General features: G+C 32.1%; 1 protein-coding gene across 7 annotated transcripts in view; it reads left to right on the forward strand.

Annotated features, from left to right (window-relative positions):
- Positions 1-21,558, forward strand: part of ZNF148 (zinc finger protein 148) — a 108,216-nt gene that overhangs the window by 60,454 nt on the left and 26,204 nt on the right. For 6 of the 7 annotated variants that reach the window (XM_011367680.2, XM_011367975.2, XM_011367892.2 and 3 more), the window contains 3 exons: positions 11,741-11,866; positions 19,983-20,106; positions 21,401-21,484. In XM_011367680.2, coding sequence (XP_011365982.1) covers positions 11,741-11,866; positions 19,983-20,106; positions 21,401-21,484 — 334 coding nt within the window. Of the gene's footprint in view, positions 1-7,438; positions 7,523-11,740; positions 11,867-19,982; positions 20,107-21,400; positions 21,485-21,558 lie in introns of all 7 variants that reach the window. The other variant, XM_023519908.1, reaches the window with a different exon arrangement.

Here is a 21,558-nt window from a genome sequence, read left to right on the forward strand (position 1 = left end):
GGCCCTAATTGATAAGAATCAGTATTTAAGCAGAAAAACATGGAGTAATTTTGCTTCACAGTTTTTCTGGTGAGAGTCATGTTATTACTTATTATTGATTTCAGCTCACCTGGTAAATAAATGAATTGAGGTATTTCTCCTAGTGGATTGTTTTAGTGAGCTAACCTGGAATGGTCTATTTTTCAGTATGCTCTCATGCTGTTTGCATAGTTTGACTCATTATTATCATTTTTTTTACCCCTTAGGTGGACATAAATTGTTATTGGAAGGTTTCTTTCAAGATGACTTTAATAATATAACTGGTCTCCTGACACTTTTCATATAATTCTGTCTGATCTTTGGTGTCTAATTAATTGATCTAGAATTGTGAGACAGTGGTACTGAATGAGAGTTATACTCTTTTACTTAGGTCAGTAGTGCACAAATGGAAATCATTATGGACAAGGCTATTTAAGGGTTAGCCTAGCTAGATCCAGTCTCAGAGGTATGTACTTTGGGTTTTTCATAATTGTACGATATAGTGTATTATGAAATGTAATAATAGTGTATTATTTTTTTTACATAGTCGTAAAAAAAAATATAGAAGAGAACAAAGTAAAAAGTAAAAGTGCCTTATTTCTAACAGTTGCCTACTCTAATTCCAAAGTAGTAACTACTAATGATATTCTTCTGGAAAATTTTAATTTATAAACAAACATATAGTGTATTTCTATAAAGTACGTTTTGTAATTATAATGTATATTTTATGAAAATAAATTTTGTTTTACATAAGTTAGGTAATGCTATTTGGATGCTTTTAAATTTTGCATTATTCAATAACATTTCCATGTTATTGCATATAAACTAGCTCATTTATTTTACTGATTAAATGATATTCCTTATTTTATTTACTCTATTGATGGATATCTACATTATTACTAGATTTGTTTGAATGTAATAATGGTGAAAGAATCATGCTTGTATATATAGATATAGACATAGATCTCTATATACAAGCATCTTTGTATCTATATATATCTGCACATTTGTAACACTTTCTCTAGGTGTATGTCTTTTAATTGAAATCTAAGGTTCATACAGAAAAGTGCACAAATTGCAAGTGATGAATTTTCTCAAAAATGAACATACTTGTGTAACCACTACCCAGATCAACACATAGAACATTATCAGCATCCTTGAGGCCTTCTCTCTCTTCTATCTCTTAGTCACAACCCTCTTTTAATTCCTAAAGATTGCGACTATGATCTACCACACACTGCTATCATGGTCTGTTAGTTTTACCTGATTTTGAATTGAATATAAACAGAATCATGCACTTTCTACTCTAGTGTCTGATTTCTGTGTTTTACATTGTTTATGAGTTATGTCCATGTTATTGCATGTAGCAGTAGTTTATTATTTCTATATAACCATCAGTTGTGTAAATATATCAAAATTTATTCTAGTGTAGGCATTTAGATTGTTTCAAGATGTTGGCTGTTATGAAAAGTGCTGCTGTGAATATTCTTGGATGTGTCTTGCTGCATGTACATACTCATTTCTGTTGGTTATATACTTAGAATTGAATTTGTTGGGTATACATATGTTCAGCTGTAGTGGATACTGTCCAAAGTTTCTCTAAGTGGTTTTGCCAATTTATACTTATCACTCCATATTCTTGTATTTGGTATTGTCAGGTTTTTTTGAATTTTAGCCGTTGTGTAGTTCAAATAGTATTGCTATGAGATTTTAGGTTGCATTTCACTGATAACTAATGAAATTGAATGCCTTTTCATGTTTACTGGTAATTTGGATATTGTTTTTTTTGTAAGGTGCGTGTTTACCTTTTGCTCATTTTCCTATTAGGTTGTTTCTTTCTCTTACAGATTTATAATAGTTCTTTATTTGTTGGTGATATATATGTATTGCAGTTATCTTTTCCACTATGATTTGCCTTTTTACGCTATTGATAACTTAATGTTAATAAAATTCAATTTAAAAGTCTTTTACTTTTGGTGTTGTTTGTATCCTGTTTAAGAATTCTCTGTCTCCTCCAAGATCATAAAAATATTTTCCTTTGTTAATTAGAAGCTTTTATGTTGTTTTTCTCCCATTTAGATTAACAGCCCATTTGGAATAGATTTTTGCTGATGTGAAATAGGGATCAAGACTTATTTAATGTTTTTTTTCCCCCTACTCACCCATAGAAATTTTTTCAGTTTTACTTTGCTGGCTTAATGTTTCAGTTCTTAAAACAACTTAGCTAGTAGGATAATGATAAGTAGATTTTTTTGATTAATGATAGGGATTTATATTAAGACGACTTAATATCATTTTAAGATTATAAAGTAACATACTTGTTGAGAAAATGTAAAACTTGAAAACTAAAGATAATAAAAATTGCTGTAATTTTACTACTCTAGCATAATAGCTACTAACATTTTGTTAGCAGTTTACTGTTTTCTTTTTCTGTTTGTTTTTCTGTGTGTGTATTTGTATAAAATTTACTGCATATGTATTTGTGTGTTTGTATAAAAATGTAAAAGTATATTTATCTACATATTTTTATGTTTATCACTTAACCTTAAATCATGAGCATTTCACTGTCATTAATATTCAAAAGTAAGATTTCTAACTGTATAATGTCATAGCCGTATTGTAATTTATCTCACTATTTCTTTATTATTGGCTATTAGACTGTACTTTTTTACTATCATATAAATAATATTGTGATGTTATATGTAGACACTGTTATCGTGCTGGCATTAATTTTTCATTATAGAGTTTTTAAGGATCTCGGTATATACTGGCCAATTTGTAGTTCACAGAAGTTGAGAAATTCTCCTTTTGGTGTAGTGTATGAGATTCCCAACTTAATATCTTTATAAATGATCTAGAGTAGGAAATGTGAAATATAATTTCTAGATTTGCATATGATGTTGGGAAAAACAACTGGATTTGGTATTGGCTTGGGAATGGAGAAGAAAATGAAAATATGTCTTTATAGACAGACGTCTGGGATAATAAAGCATATTGAAAGATGAGGAAATTGGTTGGAGGTTCTGATGTGAAAGGAAAGATTATTTCATTTTTAGCAATACTGAGTTTTAGATAATAGAATAAGTGATATTTTGTAGAAATTGGTAACCCTCTATGTACCTAAGCAATTACACATCTATAGTTGCATAATAATAACCATAAATATTTGCATAGAACTTGAAGGTTTCCAAAGTGCTCTTTATATATCATTTGGTATTTTAATATATATAAGTTGGATGTTATTATTACCACTAATTAACAGATGAGGAAACAATTACGATAAGTGGCATCAATAATCTACTATATACTCTATGTACTGTAGTTGATGCTTTATGTACATAATCTCTTTTAACTCTATAGAAATTCCATGAAGATTATTGCTTCCATTTTATAGATGAAGAAAGTTCCAAATGATTAAATTTTAGTTGTTCAGCCTCACATTGCTAATATTACTATTTGTGATTAGATTGTGTTTCTTTTAACTCTCAACCTATGCTTTTCTTGTTTTGCCATACTATTTCTGGAAGCAGAGTTCACCTAGATAATAACTGGAAGGTGGGATTGAGATTTAAGTCTTAAGCTTCACATAAATAGTGTTGGCGTTTTGTCTATTTTGTTATTTTTAAAATTCTTTTCTTTTAGTAGTAGATATTATAGAACCACTGGAAAGTCATTCCACATTCTGGCAGTAATTAAACTGTAGTTCATATATGGAAAAATAAAATATGTTCGTGCAAAAATAATTTTTAAATACATTTGAAAATTTTAGATTTATTAAGCAGTTATAATGGAAATTGGATTAAACTGGATTAAAAGATAAAAGATCTTGGTTTAAGTCTTAGTGTTAAAACTTAATAGCTTGGGTAAGACACCTCCCTGAAGTTTTAAGTTTCTTATTGGTAACATAAGGATAAAAAGTAATTCATGGATCACAGTAGTTAGGATCTCAGTTGCTGGATTTAGAAAACTTGTTTAAATTTTGGTTTTCCCTCTTTATGGGATTTTAGAAAAATAACCTTTGTGGGCCTTAATTTTCTTATTTATTATTATTTTTTCTTTTTTTTTAATCCTTTTAGTTTTTATTTTTATTATGGTGACATTGGTTAACGAAATCCAGTCTGAAGTTTCAGGTGTGCTGTTCAACAGTAAGGCATATGTATTGCATTGTGCGTTCAACACCCATAGTTAGATTTCTTTCTGTCACCACATATTTGACTTTTCCCCATCTACCTTCCATCTCCTCCCCCATTTTCTTATTTTTAGAATGTGATGAAAATACTAACCTCATAGTGTTGTCATAGGATTAAGTGCAATAGAGTACAGACTAGAGACTGTGTGCCTCACCCCTCCAACCCCAACCCCACCCTCACCTGTTGTCTCCTAGCACCTAGGACAGTACCTGGCATATAGTAAATGTTAGGTCTTTATTATGCTGATACAGAGGAATCACAAATTTGTAGAACACTATCTGAATGCTAAATATTTTTTAAAATAGCCTTCTTGATGTATAATTGATACACAGAAAATCTGCATGTATTTAACATACAATTTGATAAGTTTAGGATGCTAAATATTATTATATTTAGAAAAATCAAAGTTTAGAATAGTTTTTTAACTTTATATTTTGAAATATTTAAGATTTATAAAAAAGTTGTAGAAATAGTACAGAGTTCACATAAACCCATCACCCAGCCTTCTGTCATATCAAAACCTATTCAACTATTGTACAGTTATCAAAACCAGGAACTTAATATTGGTAAAATGCTATTAACTAATAGTTTTACAGACCTTATTTTAATTTGTTTTTCCCCTAATGTCCTTTTTTTTCCTCACAGGATTCAATTCAGAATCCCACAATGTATTTAATTGTATCTTCTTAAGTCTCCTCTATTCTGTGGCAATTGCTCAGTCTTTCCTTATCTTTTATGACATAGACACTTGATGAGTATTAGTTATTTTGCAGAATTTCTCTGTTTGAGTTTTTCTGATGTTTTCTCATGGTTAGATTGAAATTGCATTTTTTGACGATCTCAGAAGTGATGTTGTGTTCTCGATGCATCATATCAAGGAATACAAAATGTGGATATGTCTTCTTACTGGTGATATTAACCTTGATCCTTTGTTAAGGTAATATCTACCAGTTTTCTCCATTGTAAAGTCAGTATTTTTCCCTTTGTAATTGGCAAATATCTTGGAGGAGATATTTGAGTTTTTTTAAATATCCTGTTTCTTTTTTTTACCTACTAATTTTAGCATCATTGGTGGGCCCTGTTGGCTCTCATTATTAATGTGTTCACCTAATTGTAATTTTGTATTTTCCTCATTCCTTCTATATTTTGTTAATTGTAGCTGTTCCTCTCTCCCATTTATTTTTTTCCAGTTTATATCAGTATGGATATTGATTTTATTCTGTGAGTTATAATCCAATACTATCATTATTTTGTTGCTTAAATCATTTCAGTGTTGCAATTAGGAGCTCTTTGAGACTGGCTTTTGTATCCTTTGACATATCCTGATCTTTTTTCAGGCATGGGTCATCTTATATTTTCCCCTCCTCCAGTCTGGAATCAGCCACTTCAAGGAGCCCCAGTTCCTTTTATTTGAATAATGATGTTTAGAAACCAAAGTCTGTGTTTTAAGCGTGTTGCATGATGTTGCTTCTCAGTGATCTCAGCAGACAGAGCTAAGAAGTGCATGTATGTCTACAAACCTGCAGATGTGCTCACATCTATAGTAATTCATGTTGGTGGGGCCCAGCAGTCTGAATTAAAAGAGATAAATGGAGAAAAAGAAGAGAATGCAGGATATAGTTAAAATGTGTCTAGATCAGCAGTTCTTAAAATTTCTGGTCTCTCTTTACTCTTAAAAAATACTGAGGATTCCTAATAACTCTTGCTTATTATGTTGGCTATATATATCAGTATTTACCATTTTAAAAATTGAAACAGAAATTTGAAGTTTTCTTTATTAATTTATAAATAACCAGAAATTCCCTTATATGTTAATGTATAACATTTTAATGACATGTAACCCTGTTTTTTAAAATAAAAAATTTAGTGAGAATTTGTTTCACAATTTTACAGATCTGTTTATTATCTGGCTTATTAAAGGATAACTGGATTCTCATATTTGCTAATCCATTCAGTCTCTGGTGATATCACATGTTAGTTAGCTTCTGGAAAATGCCACTATGTGCTTGGAGAAGAGAGAGGAAAAAACAGGTAGTCTTAACAAAAGTATTTTTGATCTCATGGACCACCTGAAAGTGTGTCATGGACTTTTAGTAGTCCCTGGACCAAACTTTGAGAACCACTGGTATAGATTTACTGAAACTCTTACAAAATAAAAGTACCTATATAATAGAAAGACGAATCCAAAAGAACTGCCATGAAGAACAGGAGAGAACTTAATCATGATGTTACGAAGTTGAAAGAATAGAATTTCCAGGTAGGATGGGTGTTGGCAGCACTATTTCAGGTAGGATTATGTGATCACTTTGTCTAGTTCATCTTTTAGTTATCTAAATTATAAGATGTTGATACAGTAACCCAAATGCAAATTATAGTGAGAAATACAGGAAAGTAGACTAGAATGTTGTGAACTGTGGATCCCTGAACCTTTTCAAAATCAAAGGGTAGCTAGAGACTTTCTCAAACCCTGACAAATGTAGCTTCTTTCAAAATTTTGTATGCAAACATGGATCAGGCAGAAGGGAGGATTATGGTTTATGATTCACACAAAGTCTTTTCCATCAGTGTGCTGCTTCTGTGGCTTGGTGAGCTTTGAATTAGAAGTCTTACTGTTGACTGGTTATATCCAACTTTTCTTGCCAGAACCATTGTGGAAGTTCATATATATACATACATACATACATATATGCACATGGTCTTAAATTTCTCTTTTTTTCTGGACTCTATGAATACTCCAAAATATTACTAATATTTCTTCAGGCAGTATGTTTTCAGTTCAGTTAATTGTATTATAGCTTTCTTTTCACACTTAAACATTTGTTATACTTCTGGTCACCTTGATTCAACTTGTTTCCTAGGCAATATTTTGGAAACAATTCCTTCTGTTGATAGTTAAACACATCCTTTTTGTTTGGCTATGTACTAGTTATACTCTGAGAATAATCATTTCTCTAACTTTGGGGGCAGTTGTTTTGTCTATATGCTTGCTATAGATTATTCTTTCAGAAAGTTTGGCCATATAAGAAGGAAGTTGTTGGAGAATTTTGGTCCATGAGAATTTATTTTATAGGGGAAATTTAAGTGTGCTTTTAGCCAGAGAAGTAGCTGGTGGAGTAAGGTAGATTATTTTAGAGAGACAGGGTAGCAGCTGAGCTTGGAGATGGGTAGGAATGGAATCCGTACAGAGTGAAGAGGAAAGCACAAAAAATACCTTCTTTTTGCTCAAACAGGGATGGGAAGAGGAATGAGAATACCAAAAATTAAAATCGAAAATTAAAAAGAACATGCGGCTCCAGAAATGGAGAGGAGAGTAGGTAAGGACAGATGTTTCTGCTAAGTGACCTAGGTCTTTTCTATAAAGTAGATCATAGAGAATCTTGAAAACTGAGCTGGAGATAATAGAATTGACACCATGGATAACAAGGAGTTATTGTAGACTCTTCACTAGAGAAATGAGACGAAAACAGTTTTATATTAATTTATCATAAATTAATACATTTATGATAAAGAATACATTGGGGAGATGATAAAGCCCTAAAGCAGCACGGTTTATAAGGTTAATTGGAGTGAATTGGATGCTGCTAGGTATGAATGTAGGATATGAGAATGAAAAGAAGGAAGAGTTTAAAATATTCATTCTGAGGATTCATTTTCTTATATGGGAGTTAGAGGTAGAAGGGAAACCAGAATTTGTAAACCAAATCAAATATTCATTGCACACGGTGTCTGAGAACATTATTTTAGGTACATTTATATTTATTATATCACTTATTAACATTGAGTCTGGAAGAAAGTTGAGAAGGGTAGCAGATTTGGAAGAAAAAAATAAAAGGGGGTTATATATGATAAACTTGCAGTTCTGCTTGAGTCTCCTATTTTATCCATGAAGCCTTTTGCAGTTAATGGCAAATCTCATAAATTTCTCACTTTGATTCCTGCTCTTATTCCCTGTGCCATTCATTTAGGTTGAGCCCAACATGTGCTGTCTTGAATTATTTATTTCTTTAATATAATGCATCAAAATTTCCCATCTACATTTTAAGACCTTCGAAAAGGAGACCTTATATTTAAAATGTGTTCTCAGTATCTGGAATTATGTTTGGCACATATTAGAATCTTAGTAAATTTAAAGCTTTCGTATTATTTTATACTGACTGAGTTTAGCACATAGTGGGCGCTTAATAGCTCTTGAAAAGAATAAGTGAGTGAAAGCTATTATGAGAAGTACCAAAGAATATCTTATTTTCAGATATCAGGATAATATATAAGTACATGAGATAGTTAAATATAAAAGTAGGATAGTTTGTTAATTTTGGGGCCAGCAAGAGTGAAATAAATCTTGAAAAAGAAAGAACCATTCTAGGTTCTGGGCTTGAGCTATTAGTGATTAGAATCAAAGGAAGGATTTTTTATTTATTTTTTTTTTAAATATAGAGAGGCCTCTTTATATTTAAAGTTGGGAAAATAAAGGGAGAGAAGATCAAAAAAAAAGAAAAACATCAGAATAAGAGTTATGTTTTAGAACTAGCAAGAAAGAATCAGCTTGGTGGTGGTGAGGGGTAAGGAAGTATGACACTATAAGGATGCTGGGGAAGAAGTTAGATGATTAAAGAAGGTAGATATGACATGGGAATCATGCCTGACAGCTTCCATAGTCTCAAAGTAGGAGGCCCAGAGGGAGCTTCAGTTGGTGGATGAGCATGGGTGTTAGAGTTTTAGGTGCAGAAATGTGCGGGTTTAGTCAAAGCTTAAAGAAAGATGGGTAGGGCGATTGACAGTGTTAATGGTATTTCTGGTTTGGTAGTTTGAGAGCAGCATTGCAATTCGTTTCTCAAACATAGGCTTGAGTTTGCACCTTGGGACTTGGTGAAATGGTAAAGCTTAAGTGATGGGGAAAAAAGAAGTTTTTTGTTTGTTTGTTTATTTTTTAAGAATTTGTCATACTTCCTAGTCTCTTGGTTTTTTTGAAGCTCTAATATGTTGTAAAAATCCCAGACCATTCTTTTCAAAAATCATACATCTGTAGATGCTTGTTTTAATTATATTTCAGTTTATTTAGGTGAAAAAGTAACACTGAGAACTTGATTTTCCTTTAAAGACAGCTGTCAGGGAAAGAGTAGATAACTGATAGATGATTCTTGTCTCTCTTGTTATGCTTAAGAATTTTTCATGTTTTTATAGATTATTGTAGTCTTCCTTGGGCCACAGAAGATTTAAATTTTTCCCAGACTTTCTGTAACTCATTCTTTCTAGCTGTCTTATTGTTACCATACCCATCACTTTATGTTTTGGGATTTACTAACGTTTTTTCTAAGCACCTTAGGCTGGATCATATCTTTGGTGTGTGGTTATGTTATATATAGAGGAGATTACTTTTTTTCATTTATGAGTGATAAGCCTATTGTAAAAATGTAACTTGCTGTATGCCTATTGACATTCATAATGCTTTGATCCATTGATACTTCTAGGTTTGGGTCTGTTCTTTCACAATGGTAAAAGTGTGCCCCATATTTGAAAATACAGGACCAATATGAACATTTTCCAAATATATATGGAAAATATATATTTCTACATAATTCTATATATGTAGAAATAACGGAAAGATACATGTATTAATTTTTTTTACTGTTTTGCATATAAAGGCTTTTCCTTGGTTTGTGAATAGCTGCAAATTGCAGAACTTATTTGTCTTACTCCACTTGACACTTTTGGTAAAAAGAGTTCCTCTGTTTCATATTGCTGCATGCTACATTTTCATGATTCTTTGTAATTTATAAGCTGACAGATGTTAGCACTACCTTTTGATGTCCCCGTGAAATTGGACAGAGCAGTTCAACAGCTACTTAGTCTGTTATCATTTCTCCTTGTCTCATACCCAGCCCAAGTAGTCGTATTTTAGTAAACATCATTTCAGAGATGATAACATACGTGTCTGAATTCCAGGGCCTTGGTGGTGATAATTTTACCATTCTCTTCCATGTTCCAAATAATAATACCAAAAGAAGCCATAAAGAATGGTCACTAGTACTGTTCTATAACCTAATAGAATTATTACCTGAATAATCATTTATGTCATGTTTTTGTGCCGATGTTCTCCTTGATCGGCAGTTCCCATACTGCCTGCATTTAAGGAATTTATGAAAGCTTCCAGCTCCTTATTTTGTCAGTCTGAAATCCCTGGCTTATGTTGCATTTTCCTTATGAACCTCTTCTACATAGCTGTATCTTCCAGCTTTACACTGTGAATCTGTAAGATGTTTATAATCTTTTGCACCTTTTTTTTAGTATATTTTTTAAAAATGTAGCCATTAGCTCATTGTACTTCCTGGATTATTATCAAGGATTTTTTTAAGCTTATAAACAATTTATTTCATACCATTCTGGAGATCGGAAGTCCATGATCAGGGCGTGAGCATCGTAGGGTGAGGGCCCTCTTTTAGGCTGCAGACTTCTCCCTGGGTCCTCACATGGCAGGGATATTTATTGTATTTCGTAACCTGTTCAAAGTTTCTTAGCTTTAAGATTCTTGTGTTTTCATTTCAAGCGTAGATTGAAAATGTAGCAATGAGGATCTCTTGAGCATCTCTTGAGAATTGATATTACCATTAGTGATTATAGAACTTTGATGGTTTTTTTTAGAACAAGCATCTCTTTATATCTGTGAGAACCGAGATCTAAATATGGGTCACATTGTTGACTTCTCAATGCTTCTTAATATATTTCTATATTTATTGTGTAGTTAGCATCATGTCTTGTACATAGCAGCAGCCTAATTGCTTTCAATTTTTCCATTTCTCTTTCACCATGTCTTTTTTCTAAAAACAAACTTACTTTCTCTGTCTCTCTTTTCTTTAAAAACTGGCAGATAGTATGCAGTGCCCTGCTTCTCATTCACATTAGTTTTACTTATTTTAATATTATGATTTTAGGAAAATTCAGTACTAATTATATGCAATTCTATAAACACATATTTGGCGATGGTCAGGAAAAAAGTGTTGAGTTTAAAGATAATTAAATTTTCATTGTTTGTCTTTTTACGTGAGATTACCTTTTAGAATTTTGTGTTATTTTCCTGACATTTTGTAAATTGAGAGAAAACCCATTGTGAAGTCTAATTACCCTTTTTATCCCTCAATATTTTATTTATTTTTGTTGTTTAACCTTTTTTTGTGTGCGTGTATGCCTTTAACTTCAGTGTATTTCCTTAAATGTAGGAATGAAATTGATGTTATTGTCTTGACTTCTGCTTTATTATGGTAGGTCTTATAATCATCTTTTCCCAGGATTCATTTAACCCTTTTTATCCAGATAGATGTTTATAAAATTGTAGTTTATCCTTTAGTTTATGTACTCTTGATTCTTGTTTTTTAATTGCCTGTTAATGAATTCTTCTATGCACTATTGCACACAGACACACACACATAATCTTGGGAGCACTTATATGTAGATTTAGCAAAGGATTAAACATGCGATGGCTTTTTGTCACAGTGGACTTATTATTTACTTCTAAAATTGGCTTTTTTTTTTAACAGATAAGTGTAAAGCAGGAAATTACTTTTACTGATGTATCTGAGCAGCTGATGAGAGACAAAAAACAAATCAGAGAGCCAGTCGATTTACAGAAAAAGAAGAAACGGAAACAACGTTCTCCTGCAAAAGTAAGAAATATGTTAAGGTGGTGGTCTCTAACCTATTAATCCCAAACTTTTGGTTAATCTTATGGGCAGGAACCTGGCTGGATTATAAGGCAGATGTAACAGTGTCATGTGGCTTAGCGAAGTTGAAAGGATGCATCAGCTTCACCAGGAGGACGAGATACATGCCTGCATAGAGGTGGTGGGCCATTGCTTTCAATTTTTCCACTTCTCTTTCACCCTATCTTTTTTCTAAAAACAAACTTTCTTTCTCTGTGTCTCTCTTTAAAAACTGACAGATGGTATGCAGTACCTTGCTTCTCATTCACATTAATTTTACTTATTTTAATATGGTTTTAGGAAAATTCAGTACCACTTATTCATTAGGAAAAAAGTTGTGGGACACCTGTACTAAAAAAGAATGTAAGCTCCATGAGGGCAGGGACTTTATTTTATTCACAGCTATATTCCAAGAACCTGGAACAGTAGGCCTAATAAACCTTCAATAAATAATTTTTATGTGAATGAATGGATTAGTAAACAAGTGACCCAGTAAACACAATTAAGAATTGCTTGCCTTTTCCTCCCTCTTTACTGTATATATTAATAGCTGATTATATGTAACATTTTGGTATTCCTAGGACCTCTGTGCAGGGTGTTTACATCTTTATAGTTACTTTTTATCTTTTGTTTTCTTGCCTTGCATATAATGAAGAAGACTTTTTTAAAAAGATCATATTATAACATGACCTTTTTATTTTGATGGCTGATTGTTTTTGCATTTTTTATTTGAATCATAATTATCATTATTATTTATATATTTTATATACTTTTGGTCTCATTGGTGGTGTCCTGGAGCCAGTTTGTACTGGCTTACCAGAGCTGATTGCTGAGTTTCAGGAATTTTGCAAGCTAGTGCTAAAACCATTGCTATCTTAAAATTAGCCATGTTGAGAATATTTACACCATGGAAATGAGCAAACAGTTCCCAAACCTTTGATCCCTAAATGTTTTGTTAAATATTTGCCAACATACCACTGATTTCAGGATATATAAGTATGACTATTATAGAAGAGTTTGAAAAACATAGAGACTAAAATAAAAATAACCCATAGTTATATTTCCTAGAGATAACTGTCTTAATTTCCTGCCATATTCTTTTTCCTTTCTTCATATTTGTGTAGGTAGAATTTCCAGATTTCTAACACTTAAAATATATATAACCTATTTTTACGTTTAGTTATTAATGGTTTTTATAAGGATTTTCTTAGCTGCGTGTTATTTTTGATATAGTCAGTGATTGCTTTGTTGTAGGAAAATTGTATTGTTTCTCTTTATTTTAAATCATCCTGCACTTAAAATATTTGTGTATAGATATTCATGCACTACTGAATCCAAAGGCATGAACTTTAAAAAAGGTTTCTTGATAATGTTAGTCTTTCCAGAGATGTTGTACCAGTTACATTGCTACCTGCAGTGGACTTAAGTTGTGTCTCTCCACTCTCTAGCCTTGAGTATGAGACTTTGGCTTTTTTTGTAGCTTAAGATGGACATTTCAATATCGTTTAAATTTTAATTTCTGTAGTTATTGGTCACATTAAACTTATTTTTTCCCCCTGTAAGTATTGGCATTTTATATTTTGTGAAATCCCTCCCTCCCTTCTTCTTTCTTGGGGTTAATATTTTTTTGAGCAATTTATATGATACTTTCCATTAATTTTTTACATTAACAAATAAATGACGTTCTTCATTATAGAACAATGCCAGGTTTTGAGGAAAATTAATTTCTAAAATTGGGATAGTGATTATGTTACCTTTAGGTTCACTGCTGATCTATGAGGAATCTATTTCAAGTCTAAAAACAACATAATGTATGTAAATTCTACATTTTCCTTAATATTATATTGCCATGTTTTTCTGGTACTGTTCTTGAGTGTAATGTATTCTGAAATTCTGACTAAAATTCAGATTATTATCTCTTAGTAGGGTATTATTTGGTGGTATGTTCTAGGTGTTTGTAAATACAGATCATATTTTTACAGGGTTTAAGCTTTTTTGCTTTTCTCTTTGAGATAGTTAAATTCATTTATAATGTATTATCTTATAATACTTCTAAGAGTATTATTTAAGTATTTTTATATCTACATATTTGTCAGATGAAAGATTTGGCCTATTCTAAGCATATTATTTATAAGAAAATACTCTAGGGCAGTCTTTTTAGGGAATTCTTAAAGTGAAATGACCAGAAATAATATATGGCCAACAGGGTATGAGAATAACAAAAACTATTATTTTTAAATTTTTCTAGCACGTTACGTGTAACAGAGTGGTTGTGGATTGTTTTTAACACAGGTCTGCAGTCTCTAGGTGAATGATTTTTGTGTATAGAGTCTTAGAATTTTGAAGCATAACCAATGAGTTACTTTACATTTTCTTAGGCATGTGTTTAAGAGTTTACACTTCTGAATTTTCAGTAAAATAACTCAATAAAGTAACTCTTTCTGCCCTTTTGAGGAGCAGAGAAAAGCTTGAGTTTATAAATCAATATGTTGCTTGTTTTAAATTTCCTAAAAACAACCTGAACTTACTCAAAGAGTTATAATTTATAATTGCATAGAGTAGCGGTCCTCAACCTTTTTGGCACCATGGACCTGTGCTCCTATGAGAATCTAATGCCTGATGATCTGAGATGGAGCCGAGGAGGTGATACTAGCGCTGGGGAGCGGCTGCAAATACAGATGAAGCTTTGCTTGCTCACCTGCAGCTCACCTCCTGCTGTGCAGCCCGGTTCCTAATAGGCCCGGGGTTTGGGGACCCTGGCTTAGAGGACTCCACTCTCCCCCAACACCTTTCCCAAATCTTGTATTTTGCCATCATGAATATTTTGAGTATGTGTCACTATTCTGTCATATTAGATTGGGGATCTGTACAGGAAGTATAACTAAAGTAATGTGACTTTAGACTTTTAGTAAAATAATCAGAGCTCATTTCCCATATATGTGGCTCCTTCATGATAAGATTTGTGATAAGAAGTGCTATATTATTAGGTCATTTTTAGCTGCCCATGAATTTTAAGCAGTAAATGCTTTCTGAGCCTTTGTCATATGGCAAAGCCTAGTCATTTTAAGGTAGATTGATACTTGAATATTGCCAAAATACATTTGGCATCATGTTTGTAGAAAAAGAGGATAATCAAGCTAGGGAATATTATCTAGGTCAAGTTATTTGGTACTATTATGGAATAAGCTGTTTTATGCAAGTAAATATTTTGTATAATAAAAACTTGTCCCTTTTAAATGTCAAATTTAATTTTATTTTAACCACTTGTTGGAAATCTTTAATGTGTTTACTTTTTAAATATAGTGCATTTGAACATGATTCAGCTTTTAATGTCTTAGGGTATGTTGTAAACATTTTTTAAAAATCATATGCATTGTAACAATGCCCCCTGGGAGGACTGAGGTAGTAGGGCTTTTTTTCTCCCCTTACCCTGAAAATTCCTGACTGCTAGATTTTGTTTTTTGACTGCTTATAATAGCTTAGCTGTCTCATTCCTTAATGACATGCTGTTCATTTTTACATTGCTATACCTATATGACCACTTAACATCACATTCCATTGCCCTTTCGAATCTATTTTTGGTTTGTTGTGGTTAGGACTATAGAGAACTAAAGTTATTAGAAATATATGAAAAGTCTCAGTAGACTTAATTTTGTCTCAGTGCATTCATGTCAGTGGTTCTCCCTCCTGGCACTGCATTAGAATCACCAATAGAGCTTTTCCAGTTACAAATAGCCAGGCCCCATCTCTGGAGATTCTTATTCAAGTAATTTCTATATATTCTTTAAAGAGTCCAAGGTGATAGTGATTTAATTCTAAGCTTGAAAGTCTCAAGTCTTGATACTAGAAGTTTCTGGAGAAATGAAGTATTGTCACCTGACTTTGCTGCTGACTTTTTAGGTGATTAGGAGATAACATTTTCTACCACAGAGAGTTTTATGAGGATTGTTGAGTTAACACTGCTGAACTCTAGATCTTTTTCAGTAAAATACAACAATGTTATATACATTTTTTAGATCTTTCAAACTCTTTAGTAATTGAATGAAATAAAGCAGGATACTTTTAAATTACTTATTTCTCCTTATTTTGAAAGGTATCTCCTTTTTCATTCTCTCAGCAAATAATTTGGATATCTGTTATGTGCCAGGATCTCTTATCAGGTACTGAGAAAGGATCTGTGTTTGTTATAACACTTTAGGTGATCTGAATAGAAATTGATTATTCAAAGTTATGCTGAATTCAGGAAGGAAGAGTATAATCTACAAATCAAATTGATTATAAATTATATAGAGAATTTTTTCCTTGTAACTTATTATACACCATTGGTTCCCAGAAAAGATTTTTAATTGTGATATCAAAAAGATTTAAAATTAAATGATAAAAATGAGGAAAATTTAATTAAAAGCAGCAGAGAAATAGATGTACTAGGAATTTGTCATACTTTGTCCTATATGCTAACCTAATTATGGAAGAAGTGGCTTTGAAGATGAAGTACCGATTATAAGACTGGAGATAAAAATATGTTTTTCTCTTAAGAGAAAAACAAGAAAAATTAGTAAAAGAATTATTAATATTTTATTTATCTGATTTTCCCAGAAATTACATGTTCTACGTAAATAATTTTTCCACAGAATGGAATCCTAACTTAAAAATATTTTGATGTAAGTTTTTCTTTAAAAATATTGCATATTTCTTTACCTAATATTTAAGAAACCATGAGAGAAACAACCTTTTCTGAAACTCAGAGTCCTTATTCTGAGCACTGTTTATCATACCATACCATGCTTATGATACAGTGAGTTTCATGTTCTAGCACTGTCAAAATCTCACCATTTAAAAATCAAATTTGGTAGTATGTAAAATCTAATATTGAGAGACAAAATCCTGAAGAATGAAAAAAAGTGACAGTATGAGGGTGGGATCTTAGAGATAACTGTGATGGTCAAAATGTGGTAGTAGTTATCGCTCCAGATGACTTTGTTATTTTGTTGTACGTCTTTGGGGTTGCACTCTTCTTCCATTTCTAGTTGGATTTGAAAAGGAGAGAGAATTTTAGACCTCACTGTCCGCCCCCACTTTCAGTAAAATAACTCATAATGGTGAGAAATTTAAATGCTCTCCTCTAAGTTGTCTTTTGAGTTTCAGTGGATTAGAAGTTGATTCAGATTGATTTAAGAATGTAATTTATAATCATTAGGTTAAAATATGCTTTAATAATTTTATGTAGTAGATGTAATATACATAGTATAAAATGGGAAAGATCTTGTCTGTCATTTAAAAGAGCAAAATGTTCTCACTGAGGGGTGTCGTTTCAGTTATTCAGTGTCAGTGACCCTTGAGGACTGAAAAAATCTCTGAATTGAATAGGTAGCTCTTAGTGCTTTGCCTGACAAAAACTGGTATATTATCTAAGGTAACCATCATTCTATATATATGTAGTTAGCTAGGGAACAGATTTGGCTCAGAATGAAAAAATGGATCTACTAATGGACCATGAGATAAAGAGAGTAGATTAGTAAAGATTCCATTTGGTATTGAAAAGTTTTACTGAAAAATTGTTTTAAATTTATTAAATAAATTATGGAAAAAATCAAGTATGTTGAATATTATTTAGACTGTTATAAATTTTAAAAAGAATACAGTGATAAGCTGTGAGGATGTGTGGTATGGATAGCAGGTAGCTACATCAATAGACATTTATAGAGTCTCACTATGTTCCAGATACTGAGTTTATAGTGGTGAATAAAACAGACAAAATCAGGTGGTTATATTTAAAACAGATTACAAATTGGAAGTACCATTGAGACAAGATGAATTTTGCTTTGTACAGATGTTTGTTACCCTGGCCTAAAAAGAAAAGAAAAAAATGAAATTAAAATATAAAATGCCCAATTATTTGATTTTTCTGTCTTTGAACTTTATAAATATGCTCGATTTTTCAGTCTGCTATTCACAATCCAATGTTAGCTGTTTCATCTATAAAATCCACCTTGAATTAAGGCTTGAATCCACAATGAAAGGCAGCATTACCTCCAGTGCCAGAAAACAATGACCTAGAACTCCTTAATTCTTCATAAAAGGGCTTTGTACAGTTAAGGATTACATCCGTTTCACATTAAGTAACTTGGACCAGATTTGTTCCTTATAAAGCCTTTCCTTGCAGTTGCTATGCCACAGAAAGCTATTGAACTGCCATGTTTTTTGGCACATGGATCTTATTTATCAACATGTGAAAAAATATCTGGTACTGTCTTATTTTAGTTCTATTTTATATGAAATGTTTAATATCTTTTTGTTATTTTTTTATGTTAGAAATACTTGGAATCGTATTTTAAAGATTTTGTGGGTTTTTTTGTTTGTTTGTTTTATACAGTATTAACTTGCATATTATTTTGTGACTACGAGGGGTTGAAAAAAATTCTCAACTGACTGGCCAGAGGTGAAACTGCACTCTCACTGACTCTCTTCCATTCTACTGCCAAATGTTTCTCTCTTTGACTTTGGTGCATAGACTTTGAAGCATTGTTGACCACATTGGCTGTTTGCCCAGAACCCAAGTGCCCTGTATAATTTGCATAATAATTACCATTGATTTACAAATATACAGTATAGGCAGAATTGTCTTCCTAAATTTAAAGTAAAAAATTATTTTACAAAATTAAAGCCTTTTTTTCTTACCTACTTCTCTTTTCTAGGTTTGAGATGGGGTCGTAGCTGTGTATTTACAGGCCCTAATCAGTTTCCACAGGCTTTTGTATTTCTTAAGAGGTTTCCTAGATTTCTCTATCCTCTTAACTCCCACTCTTTATGCCCCCACCTCCAGTATTTGCCTCGTACTTGCCATGTGCCTCCTGAATTTATGTCCTAGTTTTGCTTGCTGCTTATCTTCACATCATATTCTGCCATCTTTCTTCTCAATAATGAAAAAAGGGGTCATTTATTATTATCACTCTGCCATGTGTCTGATGAGAGAGGCAGTTTATTGTTGCACATAGAACAAACGGTTGATAAATTGGAATTTGAAGCCCAAATGTGGCTTCTCTCTGGCACTGTTCAGACTGGGTCCACAGTATTCTTAACCTCAAGCCCAGGAAGAAAAGGTTGATTCCTTTGTTACCTATTTTCCTTCCCCATACCTGCTCTAATTTATCTGACAAATATCTTTAGGAATATGCTTAATAATGGTTTAGTAGTCCTAGAATAACCTTAGAGATCCTGGACTGAACCCGGTTCCAAATTTTATCCTAGGATGACTTGAAAACTTAGTTTTCTCATCCTTAAAAAAGAAAATGAAAATGTAATGCCATTTATGTGGCTTAGAAAAGCGTTTTAAGTATGTACATAGTCTCTCTCACATATCGCCTCCAAGTTCCCCAGCCATTGCAACTGAGGTTATACCCGTTTTATGTACATCCTTCTCAAATAGTTATTATGTATATACAAACAAATACATGTACATCTTTTGTATACAAGAAAGTATATATATGTAGTCTCTCATATATAAAAATTAGAAGAATTACATACTGGATTCTAAACTTTGTTTTGTTTTTTTGTTTGTCTTTTTACTTAATAAATCCTGGAGCTCTTTCCATATAAGTATATAGAGAGCTTTCTCATTTTACTTTACAACCACATGATATTAAATTGTATTCATTTTCCATGATTTATTCAACCAGTCCTATACTGATTAATACTTACTTCATGTCTAAAACATAAGACTTTTGTCCTGTGTATGTGAGAATTTGAAATAGAAAATAAAGCTATGCTCACACTAACAGAAATCACTTAGGGACTCTATTAGACATCAGCTTTGGAGAGGGGTGGGGCTGAGAGCTGAGATCTTACTTAACCAGTTTCCAAAGTTTTATCTGATCTTTACCCATTCTGAGTCACACTGTACTTTTTGACAATATATATTAATATTTTCTAACAGCCTTTTGAAAATTACTTAGGAAAAAATATTTTATAATCTTTGGTGACCATTGTTTGCATTAAAGGCATTATCTTTTTTATATAAATTAGTACTACGTTTTTAAAACTTCTTCCTTTTGTTTTTGCCTTTTTTTTTTTTTTAAACTAGATCCTTACAATAAATGAGGATGGATCACTTGGTTTGAAAACCCCTAAATCTCACGTTTGTGAGCACTGCAATGCTGCCTTTAGAACGAACTATCACTTACAGAGACATGTCTTCATTCATACAGGTATTTCTTGAGTTAAATGGGCTTATGGCCATTAAAATTATTTTTACTATTTTATCTTCGTGTAAATGTCGTTCATTCTTAAGACCATAGCTAACCTGGCATTTCAAATCAGAGATTTTTATAGGCCAGAATGTCAGAAGGAAACTAAGAAAATTTTTAAACGAGAAAATAATTAGCATGGATGTGCAAAATTAATTAGTCTTAATTGGACACTTATTTGGCTTAATGTGTTCTAGCAGTAAAAGAATGTACTACTAAAAGCCTGTCAACATTTACTTTTCTATGCAAGATGTCCAGATGGAGTTTGAAATAAGAATTTGGGAATCAAATATAAAAAATGATAATTAAAAACATGAAGTTGTAGAGAGCAGAACTAAAGACTGATCACAGATCTTTGAGGAATCAGACTAGTCATATAGGTTGAATTCAAGGAATAGGGAGAGGGGCAGAGCAATAAGGTAGATTTGATAAACTGGGAAAATACAGTTGTCCCAGAAGCCAAAAGAAGAGAAAACTGCCAAGAAGAGTATCATTAACAGAGGTATAACCTTCAGAGAGGATAGACAACTGAGAAAACAACCAATAAAATAAATAGCAAGAAGATTACGAGTAGCTTTCAAAAAAGTAGAGTATAAGAGTTAAAGCACAAGTGGGCAGTGAAGGGTTTGAGACAGGATAGACTCTTCTTTCAAGGTGTGGTAAAAGAAAGGCAAGAAAGTAATAAGGTAGGAGTGTTTCAGGATTTCTAGAATGTTTCTTTGCATAGAGCAGACCAAAGAATACTTTCCTTGAAAGGAAAGGCTACAGCAGAGAGAGACTGAAAATACAGGATTTTTTTTAAAAAAGGATATTTATAAAATTCTGAAGGTTCTGGAGAAAATAAGTGCAAGAATATAACCTGATGGTTGGGAGAACAAAGTGGGTGGATCCCTCCAGATAAAAAGGAAGAAAAGATGTTTAAGACACACTAGGTAACCTATAGAGTCCTTTCTAGCCTTGTGATTTTTAAATTCTATTTTAAATTGATTTTTCTTTTTCTTTTTTCTTTTTTTTACCTTGAAGGCTAGAGATCAGGTTTAATTTCCTTTTTATATGATTGTGAGAATGTGAATTTTAAAATCTTGGGGAAAAATTAAGAGGAAGTAAAACAAGTGAATGAGCAGTTTAAAAAATTGTATGAATAATTTGGAATTTTCCAGAATTTGGGTTTCTAAGATTTATCTTTCCTCAGAAATAGTAACTATAAACTGTGTTTTATTCAGTAACTAATTTGTGGATGTGAAATTATTTTAAGGCGAAAAACCATTTCAGTGTAGTCAATGTGACATGCGTTTCATACAGAAGTACCTGCTACAGAGACATGAGAAGATTCATACTGGTGAGTGTTGCCACCCTTACTAGGGTCATTAAAACTACCCTTTCAGATACAGGAGAGAATTTGTAATGAGTAGC

This window comes from Pteropus vampyrus, unplaced genomic scaffold, assembly GCF_000151845.1.
Source record: "Pteropus vampyrus isolate Shadow unplaced genomic scaffold, Pvam_2.0 Scaffold1, whole genome shotgun sequence".
Classification (NCBI taxonomy): domain Eukaryota; kingdom Metazoa; phylum Chordata; class Mammalia; order Chiroptera; family Pteropodidae; genus Pteropus; species Pteropus vampyrus.